General features: G+C 33.8%; 1 protein-coding gene across 8 annotated transcripts in view; it reads right to left on the bottom strand.

Annotated features, from left to right (window-relative positions):
• The window catches only part of TNIK (TRAF2 and NCK interacting kinase), a 1,728,926-nt gene that overhangs the window by 462,451 nt on the left and 1,247,853 nt on the right, over positions 1-18,622 (bottom strand). For all 8 annotated transcript variants that reach the window (XM_044070048.1, XM_044070049.1, XM_044070051.1 and 5 more), the window contains exon 11: positions 16,690-16,756. In XM_044070048.1, coding sequence (XP_043925983.1) covers positions 16,690-16,756 — 67 coding nt within the window. The remainder of the gene's footprint in view (positions 1-16,689; positions 16,757-18,622) is intronic.

The raw sequence follows: 18,622 nt of genomic DNA, 5'->3' as shown, positions 1-18,622 counted from the left end.
TAAATAAATAATCATATTTTGATGTGGTTCCTTTGGGCTGAGGTCCTTTTCTCACCGTACTCCTGACCTGTGGGAGTTGATGTCATAGCAGCCTTGTGAATGTGATTTTGTGCATTGTTTCAGAAGATGCTGAAAGACACACCTCTGCCACAGCACATTTTGGGTTCCTTTTTAATCACTGAGTGTTAAATTAACACTAAGGTTTTACTAGTTTATGTGATACGATGTAACACAGTAGATGATATGTTGCTTATTTATTCATATTTTAAAACTATAAAATACTCAGTTCTATAGGTATATAAACATGGACTGATCAATGGAACAAAAATGCCTTCTCACTAATTGTAAGAGAGTGCTAATTTTAACTCAGTTTTATTATCTGTACCACTGACAGTAGAACTTACAGGTTTACTTGTTTTTAGTTATATAGATTAGATATTACAGGTTGGCAAATTCTTATATGTCTAAACAAATTGTTCAAGTTTACTTGCATTTAGGTATACAGATTAGATATTACAGGCTGTGAATTCCCCCATATGGCCAAGCAAATTCAGAAGTTTACTTGCATTTAGGTATACAAATTAGATATTACAGGTTGGGAAATCCCTATACAGCCAAGCCCATCTTTTCTTCTACTGTAAAGTTGTTACAAAATGGTTGCACCACATTGCCTTACCGAAGTTAATACTTTTAGAAGAATATCTCATAACTTATTATTTATTTTTATTTATTTGTTAATTACATTTGCTAACCGGGTAATGTCCAACTGGGCCAGGAGCCCATTTTCAGTGAAGGGCCGGGGAGAAAAGCTCCAAAATAGTAAGAAGACTGACAATAATAATAATTATTAAAATCAACAAATAGCCAGTACAGATTCAAATAACAGTGTACACAATATATATACGTAAGACAGAAGGTATAGCAGAATTTATTGACTTGGTATTAAACCCTTTAGTACAAGTTTCACCCTATTTTCTAAGGGATTCATGGGATTTCCTTAATCTCCTTTTTCTCAACCCTCCTACTGATGAACATACTATTTTAGTTACTTTAGATATTGAATCATTGTATTCTAACATTCCTCATGATATAGGCATAGAATACTTAAGAAATTATTTATCAAAATTTATCACCTTCTCACAGGAAAAAATTAACATGATTTGCTCCCTAACTTCTCTAGTATTAACTAACAATTTTTTTCACTTTGATGGTAAGATATTTCATCAAACTAAAGGTGTAGCTATAGGGGCTAAACTAGCTCCTGCCTTTGCAAATTTAGTATTAGCCTGGTGGGAATGTAACTTTCTAGTATATTGTTGGTTTTAATAACATTCTTCTGTACCGACGTTACACTGATGACCTCTTTTTTGTATGGAAGGGATGTGAGTCTGATTTGTTTACATTTATTAATTCCTTATCTGATAGTATTAAAGTTTAAGATTTCAGCTTTTGGGAAGCAAGTTAACTTTTTAGATGTGCTTATTTCTATTGATACAAATTCTTTCACTTGGAACTCTACTATATTTAGGAAAAAGACATTCAGAAATAATTATTTACATTTCTGCAGTATGCATCCTCTATTTATGAAAGTTAATATGGGCAGAGGTCAGTACATCAGATTGTCTAGGATTATTTCTGATGATAATGTTTTTCTACATGAATGTGATGTTTTTTTGTTCCTTTCTTATAGAGAGAGGTTACCCTACTGATTTACTGAATTCTATTGTTAAAGATGTAGTCTTTTTAAGGCACACTAATTTTCCTCCTATTCTTTTAAAAGGCTTCACTCCGAAAAAAAATACAACCAATACTATGAATGAAATACAGACTACTCCCCTTGTGACCAATGAGCGTAGTAACACTATAAATGATATAACCAATACTGTTTGAATCACAGACTACTCCCTTGTCCTGCACCTATCAGGACGTTTCTCAAATACATAATTCAGGACACTCTCTTTCTACACATAACTCTATAGATAGATTCACTAGTTTCCCAGTTCCTATTTGCAGGGACTCTGTAGCTATTAAGAAAGTGTTTTATAATAACTGGGATATTCTTACCTCCAGCCAGGAGGATGACAACAAATTAGGGCTAGGTCCTGTTTTTACACATAAAAAATGTAAATCTTTATGTTCTCTATTTGAAAATAGAGACACTCAATTTATTGTTACACCCCCTGTCATTCACAGTAATAAAGGGATGTTTGTTTGTGGAAAATGCGTTGCCTGTAAGAATATTCTTACAGGTGCCTCATATATTTTTAAACATAATAATTTTAAAATACATTATACTACATATTTTGACTGTAATTCAGACAATGTTGTTTATGCAGCTATCTGCACATTGTGTTCAGCATTTTATATTGGTAAAACAATACGCAAGCTGTCTACAAGAATCAAGGAGCATTGTGCGGCTATAAGAAAATGTGATTTTAGTAATGCCCTAGCTAAACACAGTCATATATGTCCTTTGTCTACAGGATTTAAATTCATTGTGCTTGATTATGTTCATATGTTTTTGGGGATAGAAATACTTTATTGGAGGTTAAAGAATTAAGATGGCAACTAAGGTTAAATGCTAATGCCCCACCTGGACTAAATGAAAGTTTAAACATTAAATGTTTTTTGAAATGGCACAACTAACTACACATTTACTAGTGGTAGGCTTTGTTTACTTTTGAACAGGGTTCTAAATACATTATACATAATTCAGTTAGTGGAATGTCTTGCTTCAACAGGAATCTTATTACATAATTCATGAGTTATATTTCCTAATTGGTCTACAGTATGACTTGTCATTTCACCATTACTTTGGTTATATATACAGTATTGTATTGTAATTGTATATTATTCTGAAGAAGTCCAACATATTAAATTGGATGTAAGCGCTAATTACTGGCTCTCAGTGTGTTTTTTCGACATTACTATTGGATAATTCTGATTTTTACGAAGTTTTTTAGATATATATATATATATATATATATATATATACATATATAAAAATAGTGTATATATATATATATATATATATATATATATATATATATATATGTATATACACACACACACACACACACACACACACACACACACACACACACGCCACACACACACACACACACACACACACACACACACACACACATAGTGATGCACAAACAGAGACACCAGTGCAAGTACAAACAGTTGTAAACTAATAAAAAATACAAATTCAAGCACATATATCAATAGTGAAACATTAACAGGGACTTCAATACTATTACAAACGTTTGTACAATTATGAGCAAAGAATCATATGAAGCCATATCCAATCAGTTCAGCAGTTTGAAACAGTTACAAGTCAGCAAGTTCAGCCGAGAGATGGAGGAAACAAAGTGGGAAGCTAGAAATATCAAGATATGGTAAGGTGCAGGCAGTTAGGAAAAATTAGCCTGGATTATAGCAGGAGCAAAACCAGTAATTAGCTAGGTAGATTTTTAGGAGTTGTTTGAACTCATGATTGCGAGGATGTTTGGTGATGGGTTGAGGAAGAGTGTTCCAAAATTTGGCAATTTTATAAGAATAGAGGGAGTCACCATGGTAGTTGTGGGTGTGGAATCATTTAGCTGTACTATGTAATTATTGCCATGTAAGCTGTGGGTTTACCTTAATGTACTATACAATTGCTGCCATATAAGATGTATTTTTTTTTTACTGTCCCTTTGATTTAATGTCGGATGGCAATTACAATGGTCAGAGTGTTGCTATGGGATGGGCAATTACATGGAAGAGCTTTGCAATGGTTTAAATAGTCAGAAATGCTTCATATGTCTGCTTCATATTTCAGACAGCATGGTAGTATGACAGCTCTGACTATGTTGTCTCGAGACATGCTACTAACAACTTTTGTATGCTGGATCTGTTTTCCCGTCTAACATCAAGAAGAATCGCATTAATTTCTTGTCAGGGTCCACGAGCTGAACTGTTTCTCTGCTCTAGAGACAACTACACAGTTTAAACGTAGCAGCCAGAAAGCAAGATGAGACCTTTGAACTCACGCTAGATGCGTTGAATGTTGAAACGGCTGCTGTTGGACTTCTAATCAATAAAGGAGCAGCTTCAGCTATTTTTTAATCAAAATTCAGAGAAATATGCTGCTATAACGCTGATGGCGTTAAAAGCATGACAATCTTTCCAGGAGTGTGAATTCTGGTAATAAAATGACTTTTTGCCATATTTCTATTTTAATAGCAATGTAACATGTATCAAACTAAGTAATGTTAATGTGGCATTTCTGAATGATTACACTGAATTCTAATAATTAGTACACTAATGGTTTGCCCTCAGTAATAAAAATACATTTTAACACTCAGGTTAAAATGAAATAAAACTGAGTTTAATGTTGACATTATAAAATGTAAAGCACTTTAAGGCAGCAAAGTCTTATTAGGTCATGAAAATGCTTCAACTAAAATAAGCATTCTGGCTCTATACTTGTTACATGTTATTTAAAAAACACTGAAAAGTATAAAGAGAAAAAAGGAAGGAAAAAAGAAGATGAGAGGAAGGGTAAAGAAGAGAAAAAAAAGAGAAAAAGAAAATATACTCCTTTGCCCTAATACACATAGGAATTTTTGGACTCCCTTTGGGAAAAGAGATATTATAGGTCAACTATAACTATATTAAACCAAATCTATACTATTAGTGCCCAGGTTTTCTCTGCAAATTGAAAGCAGGTAATGCCATTGCTGAGAAAAATAGAGAATGGATGATTCTGGTAAGAAGATATTTAAATTATTATTACTTGTATCATAACGTTACTTTAGTTCATAATTATTGATTCTAGACGTTGTTGCGGAGGGAAATAGGATGTGTTCCATATATGTGAAAAACACAGAGAGAACAGGTATGGTAAGCAATACAGTAACGAGGTGGCATAAATGTATAGTGCCTTGTTATGAAATGTGAGAGACGTATTCACCCTGTTGTAATTCCTCAGATAAAGTACACTAATGAAAACTAGTGCAGTGCTTCAATGTATCTTTGCCACAGTCCTTGATTCAGCATCACCAGAAGGTATGTGTTTCCCAAATAGCAATTAAATATTAATGGAAATGAGAGGCAAGTCCTATTATGTGGTCAACGTTTTGTCTTTCTTTGTACAGGGTCACTTCCATACTGTTGATTTGTATTAAGAACAATAGCAATAGCCTCCTGAGAGTACTATATAGGCATGTTCTCCCTCCCATCCTATTTATTTATTTATTTGCGGTTTGTTTGCCAGGATAGTCCACTGGGCTACATAGAGCCCATTTTCAATGGAGTTCTGGGGAGAAATGCTCCAGAAAAATACATATATACATACAAAGTACACATTTTACATACACATTACAAAAAGATTTACAGGAATACAGAGTAAATATGGAACTTAACAAGAATATATCAAATAATTTCAACAGAGAGCAAATAAAAATACAAAAACATTTTTTTTTTAAACATGGGATAACTATTCAGCAGCTGGTAAAATACTCAAAAGAGATGAGGGGGGCAGTGATGGAATATTTAGTTTGTAGGAAAGTGGGGAGGGTATTAGAAGGATGAGGTAGGACTGAGCAAGAGCACTCCCACTGTGAAGTAAGGTGTGAGTGAAGTGAGGTTTTAAAAGAGGGGAGACTGCTAATAGAATGGTAGTGGGTAGTAAAGAATTACAGAGGTGTGCTAGAGAGAAGGACATTAGTTGATTTCTTGCTGGACGTGCTGGTTTGTGCAACTTAATTTTTTGAGAATTAGATCTTAGAATGTGGTCTGGCTCATGCATTGTGAAGGTAGTGGTTAAGGAGGGACAAAGAGAGGGGTTGTAAATCAATTTGTGTGCTTGGATGAGTTGGGTGAAAATGAGGAAGTTAGGTAGCTCAAGCCAGCTTAGTTGGTGAGGGGAACTGTACTGGTGGGAGCTAGCTCTGTAACCAGCAGCAAATTTAGATATCTTTGTTTAACAGGAGGAGAGTTTTGTTTTGAGGGAGGATTGCAGGTTGGAGGGGATAGATGCACTGTATAGGAAGGATGGGATGAGAAAAGTATTTGCTAGTGTAAGCTTGGTTGTGGGGTAGACATAAAGATTATGGCAGTAAAGTATACCAAGTTTTTTATGTTTTTTTTTATATTTACCTGAAAATGTTTGTCGAATTTTAGTTGATCGCCAATGATTACTCCTAGTAGTTTGGTGTCAGAGACTATTAATAGGGAAGTACTGTTTTTGCTAATGACTATGAATGAGTGTATATTTAGGGAGGAGTTTTTGGTGGGGGTGAATAGCATAAGTTTGGTTTTAGTAGCATTTAGTGCCAGATGGTTGTCAAACATCCACTGCTCAGTAGAAGAGAAAGCACTTTGGGTTAGTTTGTTAAGAGGGGTGATAGAAGGGGAGTAGCAGATGATGGTGGAGTCCTTGGTGTATTGGATGAGGCTGAAGTTTGGAATGGCTTGATAGTAGTCGTTAATGAAAATGTTGAATAGAAAGGGGCCCAGAATAGAAATTTGAGGGGAATCCTGTGAGAGTATTAAGGAAGGGTGAAATAGCTTTGTTCCATTTAACTGCTTGCTGTCTGTTTGTACGATAGCTGAAGAACCACTTGGTGCAAGAGGGGGATAAGTTTAGTTTGGAGAGTTTGTTAAGAAGTAGGTTATGGGAGATAGTGTCAAATGCCTTGGAGAGGTCAAGGAGGAGGGTGGACATGAAATGGCCAGAATCATGGGCTTTGTTTATTGTTTCTAGGAAGGAGAAGAGTACAGTAGAGCTGATATGTCCGGGTTTAAATCCAGGCTGGGTGGGGGTGAGAAGCTGGTTGTTTATGAGATAAGGTAAGAGTTGCTGGTGGATACATTTTTTAAGGAGTTTAGATATAGGGGATAGGATGGTAATAGGGCAAAAGTTTGGAATGTCCTATATGGCTGCAGAATTTAAACCCCCCTCTGATTGGTGTTTTGTCAGTAGAATGTATATCTTTCAGCTGATTTGTATTAGAAGCAAGATAATCCTTACTAACTTGACGTATTTTAATGAAATGCACTTAACGGCAATAGTCGAAGGTTTATTTACAGATTGCTGATGCTATACTCTTGAACTTAGCATCCTAACCCCCCACCCCATATTTTTTTTCTCTCCCTTTCATATTATAACTATGTAATTGTTTATACACTAATATATGGGTGCAGGCATTTACGTATCAAACATTAAATATATATTTCATTCAGATGATTAACTATTAATTGATCAATTCATTATTTTTTTTATAAATTTCTCTGCTGTAATAGCTTCTAAAAGAATAATCAAAATATTTTATTTATAATACAACTGTTTACCTCAATTTTTTTAATAGTAGTTATGACATTTCAGTTAAGATAAGTATTTATAAGAATTGTATGACATACGGTCTAGTTTTTGCTTTCGGATATATACATATTTGAAAGAAAGTCATTATGTAGAGTTTTATCCTCAACTATGCTTTTTATTTACTGTAAATAGTTTCTAAATAAGATCCTTTGAGATCTGATATACTACTTTTATAAATGAAATGTATTTACTTATTTTCCTTAGCCTGATTATTGAAGGGTTTTCACAATACTAATATCAATAAATATTACTTTAATGGGTTACTGTATTTACATACATATGGTTAAATGTTTAAATCCTTCAGTTAGGCAGTAGCTAACATAGGGTATTAGGCGCGTGAAATATGGATAGTAGATGGTTTGATTAATAATTCAATCAAACCAGGAACAGTTAGTTCCATGAATGTTGATGTATACAGTATTTGGGTTTTAGAGTTTAAAATTGTTTGTTTCATCCATGATAAAAATATTTTATCAATGATTACAATTTTTTGCATATAATACCATATTATAGATGTTCTAAACATATTGCATTAAGATGTTAACATATAAGTGCTTAGCATTAAATGTCAATGGCCTTAATAATAATAATACTAAAAGAGCAAGTCTACTTAAGTATGTTAATATCCATAAAGCAGAAATAATATTTTTGCAAGAGACACACTTACTTAAAAAGATTTAGATAAACTTTCCTTTAAAGGTTATTCAGTTCTGGTAGACTCTTGCTATAGAACAAAAAGAAGGGGTATTCTTATCCTATGGAAAATTTGATTACCATGCCCAAAATCATAAACACATACTCTGATAAGAATGGAATGTTGAGTTTGGTTGTATTAGAAATCAACAAAAAATGCTACACACTAATCAACACTTACTGGATACCTGGTTTAGCAGCTAGATTTGTTGAAAAATACTTAGACTCCATGGTTCTACATGCAAGTGGAGAGGTTATTCTGGTTGGAGATTTTAATTGTTTACTATCTGATAGAGATATGTCTGGAGGTAATAAGCCTAGACAAGCTGCATAATAAAAAAAATTATATTTTATTAATACATTAAATCTAAGAGATATATATGATCTAAAAATAGCAAACTCTTTAGATTATATTCATTATTCCTTTAGATTTGGAACCCAAACATTGAAAAGGTATTCATTTCTAATAAGGCATGCTTTAAAGTACAAGAAGTTATAATAATGTCATGTCCACTTTCAGACCATAATGCCATAACTTTTAACCTTACCACGAGCAATGATGAATTAATTTATTTGCAAAGAATTCCAGCTTATATAGTAAAAAACTACAGGTTTTAAAGAATGGGTCCTGAATGATATAAACACATTTTTGGATTTTAATAATAATGGTGAGGTATCAGACATTATACTCTGGAATTTATTAAAGGTATACCTTTATGGCAGGATTAAAAATTGGGTTATTAAAAAACAGAAAGAGTAGGACAGGAAATTATTAGAATTACAAATTAAAATAGATAACTTAAAATCAAACTTAAAACCTAAAGATAAGACATTACATCCCAAATTAATAGCATTAAATCAAAAATATTTAGAAATATTAAATCATAAAGTTTCAATCAACTTAGAAAGGCTTACGTTGCAGTCATACTCGGTTAGTCCTAAACAGTTACATAAGTTAGCAATCAGATCTAAACAAATAAATAACTTAAACCATATAAATGAAATCAAAATTGTAATTAACAAGTCCACAAAAAAGTAACAGATTTAAAAGCATATTAGAAGCCTTCGCCCATTATAAATCAGTTAATGGTAAAAACCTCCCTACTGAAAATGATTCTATAACTGATGAAATCATAAAAATAATATCAAGAATAAAATATCAATATAACAAGCAAAAATACTAGATAAACCAGTAACACTTCTAGAACTAAAAGATCAAATCAAAAATTTAAAAAATAATAAAACCCCAGATCTAGACAGACTAATCCTGGAAATATATAACATTCTTCCAGACACTATATTAAGAATTCTCCTAAATGTATTTTGTGACACTAAAAATGAATTAAGCATACCTCCCTCTTGGAAATATTCTTTAATTGCTCCTATTCTAAACAAGATAAAGACCCATTATTATGCTCTTCCTACCACCATATCTCTTTGTTAAACATTAACTATAAAATATTTATGTCTATACTAGCTAAAAGATTAAATAAAATAATGCCTTATTTAGTGGGCTATGATCAAACAGGCTTTATTTTAAATAGGAGGGTTCAAGATAACATTATTAAAATATTAACATTAATTGACATCGCTAATAAAACTAAGAAGGAACTTTCCATTATGAGTCTTGATATTGACAAAGCATTTGATTTCATTAGCTGGCAATATCTAGGTAAGGTTCTCAATGGATATAATTTTTCTCAGGACTTTATTGATTTAGTAATGAAACTATATAATAATTCACTTTCATATATTAAAATTGGAGCATATTTATCAACATCTTTTGGAATTTCAAAAGGAACAAAGCAAGGTTGCCCATTATTGCCATTATTGTTTGCCTTGTCCCTTGAACCTTTTGCTAACCTCATAAGAAATTATATTAATATAAACAGCTTCATGATAAAGGATGGTCACTGTTCAAAAATCCAACTATTTGCAGATTATATTATTTTAAGGAGTGAAAACATAGATAACTCTTTACATTATAATATCAAATCAATTAACCTTTTTGAGAAAATTTCAGGTCTAAGCTTTAATCAAAAGAAATCAGAAGCACATTAATAACAAAGCAAATACATATTTACAACAGCATAATAATTTTAATTGGGAGAATAAAAACACTTCAATATCTAAGAATAACTATAAAATCTACTTGGAATGAAACTATGCAAAAGAACTATATAAATTTAAGAAATGTTATTACTAAACTAGTTAATAATTGGAACAAAATGTTTTTCACCATGGAGGATAGGCTTACATTGATAAAAATGATTATTTTACCAAAAATGTTATTTTATGTGCAATCCTTAGTTCTAATTCCCTCTAAAAAACTTCTTAATCAAATTAATACGATTTTACTTAAGTTTCTATGGTATCCTCAAAGACCAAGAATAGCTTACAAGTGGCATATAAGAAGTTGGGATGACAATGGAATTGGGTTTCCTAATCTTGAATTATACTCACAATCTATTGTTATTAACACAGCTTGTCATTGGCTAAATAGCTTCTATACTTCAGGTTGGAAAATTATACATGAATGTATTATAATTTCAAATTGTAGCTATGATATACAAATATGTTCTTCCTTGGGAGTTAATAAAATATACTGAGTTTTATGAGATCTCTGCTTAAATAATAAGAAATTTCAACATTTTACCTGGGGTATAAACCATATTTTTAACATCTTCAAAAATGTAATAGTAACTATATGATTAAGAATCTATTTTTCCTAATATTTCCTATTGCCTATACTCCAGATTGTTTAGAATCCTTTAACCAGAAAAAAATGTTAAATTTTAAAGAGAATAAACTAATACACTGGCATCAATTTTTAGACTCTAGTAAGTTACAGCCAGTTAATAATTTATTAGCCAGATACAATGTTAGTCAAAATAATTGGCTATCTCTACAAACTTTGAGACAATTTATTGATAAGCTAATAATGTTATTTAATATAGAAATACATCTTATAAAAAAGCTGATACAATTTTTTATGCGCATCAATTCAATGGAAAATAAATGTAAATGATTTATATCCCCCATATATAGGATCCTAAGAGAGGAGTTTTTACCATTTGATTCAAACTTTTGGGACTACTCTACAAAAGTTAATAAGGAATCCTTTTCAGTAGATAATAAAAAGTAGCATTAACATCTATTAACAACACCGCATCTTCTCTTAATTGGAAACTGTTCACTTGGAAATTCTTAAATAGAAGTTTTCTTACACTTCATAAAATTGCTCTTATTTGTAAAAGTAAAGAAATAAAATGTTGGAGATGTGGAGAAGTATTAGATGATAACTGGATACACATGTTCATAGAATGCAAAGTTGTACTACAATTTTGGAATGATTTCAAAGATTTTGCTAAGGCATTATGGACAGACAATTGTCATACTACGGATTCCTTATTATTATTTAATGTACCAATCCCAAAGGTCATCCTGAATTTTCAACTAACTCTCCTTTGGTCTACCTTGGCCATTGCTAGAAAAGAAATCATAATGCACTGGAAGAGTGAACATGATCTCTTATTTAGCTATTTCATAAGTACAGCTAAATGTGTATGTAATAAAGAAATGCAAGCTAAACTTACAAGGACATCTCATATGACTCATAAACGTTTAGCTTGGCAAAAGTTACAAACTTTAATGGATAAATATTAATGGTATTATATAATACGACTGATTTTTATTAGGGATGATTGTATATAGTTTATTGTATTTTATTTCTTCATTTGCTAGATATCTGTACATAAGCTATAGATTATAAAATCAAATAAGTTGTTTAAAAAAGAGACTATCAGAGATATTACCATCAAAAAGAAGCATTAACTTATTTGCTTGCAAGGCAGGATCCTATTTATCCAAGAAAGGAGAAGGGGCAAAGTGGAAGCCTTCCCTGGAATGCTAGATGACCTTTAGTTCTTTTGCTGAACTATAATAATATTGTTTTCTTGAAACAGGATAGGATATGTTCAAGTCTTTGTACCACAATTCCACTATACAATTTGTTTGGTATGCGTTGTGATATGAAGTTATACTAATTTCATATGCACACATCTGAAGTGTAATTGCATCAAAAGTGTAAATAAGAATGGAATTGTTTTAGCTTTTTCAGGTAAAACAAGCTATCATGTTTCATTAAGTACAACACTGACTGTAGGGCCAATACTGAGCCCTTTGCTCCTCTTATCTGGGTGCTCTTTGTTATTGGAAATCATCACAATGTTCTATTTCTTGGCTATAGTATAAAATATTCAATCAAAAATAAATATACAGGTTAACAAATAACTGTGTTCATACTTAATACTCCAGTATATTAATCTTGGTTTCATAAAACACTGTAAATGACATCAAAACAAACACTGACTCAGTTTTGTTAGCTTAATCCAGTTCTCTGTCATGTGGGGAACATATCATGACACTCACTAGGTGGAAGACAGAAGAACTGAAGTTGAATGTAGTGCCAGCTTACTGCATTACATGTACAATCTCTCTCTATTTCTCACTAACTCACTCACATATTGACTCACTCACTTATTTGCTCACTCATGCCCTCACTCACTTGTTTGCTCACATACTCACTTGCTCACTCCCCACATAACTCACTCACTCACTTACATACTCACACACACTACACACATACATCTATCAATATGAACACCAATTCACCTAGGTCATACCTTTGGCACTGGGAAAAACAAAAGTATATGACAGAATCCTATGTAGACAAAGGGAGGATGTACAGACTGCAGAGAGGATATTTCAGACAAAAAAACAAAATTATAAATTAAAAAGAACATTATTTTCTTACAAAAATTGAAACTGTCTCCTCTTCTCTTATTTCTTTTTATGGTAGTAAATGTTTGAATATTTGCAGTATTAGCACTGCTATTAACCCATATTTTTGTCATAGTACAAATGGTTCATTATTCTAGACATAACACTGTTTGGAGTTTAGAGATACTTTTGTACAAGTTACAGTCATTACTACATGATGTTTCATAATCAAGTTGGTTATTAGTAATTGTTAACAGGTTAGACATATGACTGTCACTCTTTAAAACACTACGATTCCCTTACAAAAAGATGGACACCATTAGTGGCAAACAGAGGAGTTTTAAGGTGCATTTCCCCTGCCATGTCATACAATTATTGTCCAGAAGTACTAGGTGCACAAACAATTGTAAAAGATGGTTATGGATTATGCTGGTTTTATTCTTTCTTGCCATCCTTTATGAAGGTAAAATAACATTTAATAGTGTAAAATCACATCTAGAAAAAAAGGCATTTATCAAGTCCACACTCAGATTTTCCATGCCTAGCAGGGGGACAGAATAAAGAAGCAATAATGTCAAACAAGGTGGTTGTCTCTACAGGGAAATAACAGAGCACCCAGAGCTGATGTGAAACAGTACTGTAGGTAGACAGCCTTTTCACTCATCTGATCCGTTACTATCCTTTAACTTCCACCCTGTAGGGCATTACTACACTTGGAAAATGGACTACCTGTTAAATTGTTTTGTAATATATACATTATTTTTATAATTTTGATATAAAACAGTTCTTCTGTCCAATCTTTCAAAGTTGCTGTAAGATATGTAATTCTTGGAGAATGTATTTGACATCTAAACTGTATGTTATACAAGCTATTAATAACATCCGCTAACACACACACACGCACACACACACACACACACACACACACACACACACACACACACACACACACACACACACACACATACACACACACACATTTTTGTTCTATGCTCAATAACAATAATTGGCAAAGGGGAAAGGAAATGGCAGATCCTTGTAACTACAACTGGTACTGCAGCTACTTTCATTACATTTTATTTTATTTTATTTAACATTTGTTGAACGGGAATGTCCGACTAGGTTCCACAGAGCCTGTTTTCAGTGGAGGCCCGGGGAGAAATGCTCCAGATGCATGTCTTTTTCCCACATGCTCACTCAGCATAGCTTTTTAAGAGCCATGCTTAGTGAGGGAAAAGGAGATGGTAGGTCCCTGTGACTGCTGCAGGTACTGCTGTTACTTTTATTACTTCGTTTTTTCCCCCACAATCCTTGCAACTGCTACTACAGTTACTTTTGATGGGTCATTTTTGTATTATTTTTCTTTTTCATGCATGTCAGCTGTAAAGTTTTAGCTGCATTTAGGTAGCATAAACAAGATAGTGGCTATTTCCCCCCTCACTGTGTTTCATGGCAGTTTTATGCTGCCTTGGACTAATGGACTTCTTTCTTTTACTCTCCTAGTACATTAATACCCTGTTGTAGAATGGGTTCCCCAACAAGGTATCATTTAATGTTCTACCCATATTCTAAGGAACTGTTAACACCGACATAAAGGATTCACATTTAAATAACTCTGTGATTAGCAGTAGTCTAATATATCTGGTCAAGCCTTGAATCTTCTTTTTTGCAATGATGACAGAAGGTTACAGGCTGCTGCTTTACAAAGTGAGATACCTGTCTAAATTATGATGATGCATTGAAAGACAAAGTCAAGTCGACTAAACTCATTATTCACTAAACATTAAATCTGAAATAAACAAATAAAGAAGGGATGCCGCAATTGTGTAGCGGTTAGCTCTGTCGCCTCACAGCAAGAGGTTCTCTGGTTTGATTCTCAGTTGGGGTGCCTTCTGTGTGGAGTCTGCATGTCCTACCTGGATTCATGTCCATTTCCTCTGGGTGCTCCAGTTTACTCCCACATTCCAAAGACATGCAGTAGGTGGACTGGACAGTCTAAATTGGCCCTAGGTGTGAGTGTGTGATGCACCCTGACCCTGTAAAACATGTTACTGAAACGAGTGCTAAATGGCATTCACTGCCTGATGAGCTGACTGCATGGGAACGAATCCAGGATCCAGGAAACAATTAATAAAATGTTTGCTTTAGCAGGCTCCCTAACCATATTTTAATACTAAATTTGCAAACCCCACAGTAAATTATAAACACACACACACACGCACACACACACATGCATGTGTGTGCATGTATATATATATATATATATATATATATATATATATATATATATATATATATATATATATATATTATATATATATATATATATGTGGTTATAGTCTGAAACACTGAAAGCTCATATGAGCAAATTTTTTTTTCTCACTGTAAAAAACAGCAAACATTGTTTTCAATGAAGTTTTTGCCACCAGGATTTTGTATGGGACCATTTTACAGAGGGGTAAGGGAATTTACCCCTTACCCTGCTGTTGTGCTATCTTGGAGTTTGTATATATGTCTGTCCGACACATATGAAAAGGCTTTTTTCAAGGATTTTACAGGTTCCAAAAAGAGAAGGCTCCTACGGGCCTTTCTTTTTAAATCTTTTTGTCAAGACTCCAGAGTTCAAAACATTATCCTTTCAGTCCCTTCTTCCTCTACTCCCACCTCTAACCTTCATGGTAGAGCTAGATTTAAAGGATACCTATAATCCATTCCCCATTGGTAAGCAGTTTGGACATTTTTAAAGTTTATCATGTTTGCTATTTTCATCAGTTCTCTATATTACCCTCTGGACTTTCCACAGCACCTTGTTCCTCCCCTTGCTTAGTGCAGGATTAGTGCAGGATTCAAGTCATTCACATCTTCCATATTTGGACAACTGTCTTATCTTTATCTTTTCAACTTTTAACAGTCGTTAAGAATCTTTACAAACTGCCCAGAATCATCTACACAATCTGGGGTTTAAAGTCAAAATCTCCTGTCATTTCATCCCACAGAATTGGTTTCCTGTGATGTTTGCTAGATTCCACCTTGGGAGACAAAGTAAAGATGTTTCAACAATTCTTCCTGAGTTTCTCCAATCAAAACCATGCATCTGCAAGGGAATTCCTCTGGATTTTTGCATAATAATACTTTCTCTGACTAGATTCAACAAGAAGAAAATGCACTGCTACCTCATAGCAGTCTGAATTCAGCATCTATACCCATTGTCTTTTCAGAGCCAAGTTATGGGACTTCTAAAAAGGGAGATTATTTGGTGGGTAGACAAGATCTCTTGCAGTCCAGGTCTTCCACTCTCCCTTCTGACCCTGATACAGTTAATAACTACAGGGGCATCAGAACTGGCCTGGGGTGCAGCTTCCAAAGGGGTAAAAGTGCACACTGTGTGAACCCTTCAGATAGACAGAAACACTTAGTGACCAATGCTTTGAAAGCCTTAAATAATATCTGGTCCACAGGACCTTTCCAATGTTCAAATATTAAGAAGTCACTCGCAGGGAAGAATGAGGCAGGGATAACATGCTACAAAGACATGACAAAGTGAACACTCCTAGCATGCAAACATGTGGGCTTTTATAGTGAGATATGACAACATGAAAAACACCTATATCTTTTTTTCTAAAGTGAGGGAAATTATTAGTAGGTACATCATATCAATGACCATCTTTATAACAAGCCCTGTCTTTACAGAAATATCAGTTTCTATATTTCAAGTCTACTTATATAAAATGCATGGGGGTTAGGAAATAACTTCACTCCTGGTTCAGGCTGGCAACACTAACATGCATGACTCATCTGGTGTTAAGCTCTAAACAGGAAGCGACCTTGTATATCCTTACCTAGGTTCTCCTATGTCATTCTCCTCCTCTTCTTCTTCACTTCCACTGTATTCATACTCAGTTTCATCTGGAAGTAGAATTTTACATCAGTCAATTTTGGAATTAATGTTTCTTTACACTCATAAAAGGTGCTGGTCATATGACAGTAGGAAAGTGCAAGCAATCACATCCTAATGTTTTCAGCTGAAGTAATCATCATCCAAACCTAAATTTACTTTAGGAATTTTAAACAGAAACATAAGTACATTAGAGCTCACAACTTTTAATCCTCAACATTGGCATGTTAGTTAAAAATATTAGAAAAAGAATTAAACAACACTCCCGGTATGTGCATGATAAAATGTCAACAGTTGGGGGGGTCTACAAAAACTATTTACTATTTATGAAACGCCATCTTGTACGGCAGCTGGAGCAATTGATTCTACACACTGCCACAGCACCGTATACAACTCATATTAAGTTAAAACATGAAAGTCAATCAGAAAAGAGTATTACATTTTCATATCATGTGCACTAAGTCCTAGAGTGAGATTCATGGGAATGGCACACACCACATAGGGTTAGTGCATAGAAAAGTGCATGGAGCTTTGGGACCTTTAAAAAGATATATATTCTTGAAAAGCACAGAAAAGGTCTCGGTGGCCCATACTTTTTCGGGGGATAAGAAACTTCTTCCCTCATCATCCAGTAGGAGACTTTCTATTACACTCTAGCCAGGATATTATCAAGGGTAATTTGACATGTTAAACAAACTACATTTTATGGAATTTAGCATTTTATATCAGAGCACTTACTCACCATAACTTGTATTTATTTATATTTCTAAAAGCCTCCGCTTTTTTTCCTGAAAGTTCTGTCCTTAGAATCTTACATTCTGCATATATATCGATGGGCAACAAACTTATAAAAGAATCATGACAATGAAAATAAATTCTGGTTATCATTTTTTATTTATACTTAGAATCTGTTTTAATTATGCAGATATATAATTGTACTAAAACATTATAATGAAATTATGACAATGACTCGAAACTGTGGTTGATAATTTTTATTTATTATCTCTTTATTTGTTAATCAGGTAACTAGACGTGTACAAGATCCTTTTTAGCCTCAACCAAAAAAACATGATAGCCCAATAGAATAGACTTGGATTTATAATAAATATCCCAAATACAACAGACAAAAATCAATTACCATATACCCTATAAGAAATGTGTAAATACAAGATTCTACATACAGAGATTCTGAATCAATTAATGGTCTAAGACACTCACAACTTTAGCAAAAGTGAGTATGTAAGACGGTCCCAATAAAAAAGTAGTATCATAGTATAGAAGGAGGGGAACAAGAGCAATTTATGATCTTCTTCTTCTTTTGACTTTTTTTCCTAGTTAGGGGTCGCCACAGTGGATCACCTGTCTGCTCATGACTGGCAGTAGTGTTTTACAGTGTCGAGTTGCCAGCCCGACGCCCAACCTTCCACAGAAGGAACACACATGCACGCACTCATGCCTAGGGCCAATTTTGTGTCCAATCCACCTGCAGCATGTCTTTGGGATGTGGGAGGAAACCGGAGCACCCGCAGGAAACCCACGTGGCCACAGAGAGGACATGCAGACTTCGCACAGAAGGCACCACAGCTGAGGATCGAACCAGAGAACCTCTTGCTGTGAGGTGATAATGCTAACTGCTGCACCACCGTGGCTGCCTATTAAAATGTTTCAAGTAATTGAAAGGGGGAGTGTACCAGCTAAAAAGAAGTGATATAATGTGAGTACCCATTACCTATAGATTATTTACATCTATATGTGTTGGTAAGCCACTGAGCTAGTTTCTACAGAAGGTGGAGCCATCTAATTCATTTCAAACATCTCAGGAAAGTAACAGCCCCAATGAAGTGGACATTTGTAAGAGGAAAATCTTTGATGTTGGT

This window comes from Protopterus annectens, chromosome 4.part1 (assembly GCF_019279795.1).
Source record: "Protopterus annectens isolate FY-2018-M chromosome 4.part1, PAN1.0, whole genome shotgun sequence".
Classification (NCBI taxonomy): Eukaryota; Metazoa; Chordata; order Ceratodontiformes; family Protopteridae; genus Protopterus; species Protopterus annectens.
Note: the sequence above shows the minus strand (reverse complement) of the source record. Positions and strands in the feature narration are given on the sequence as shown.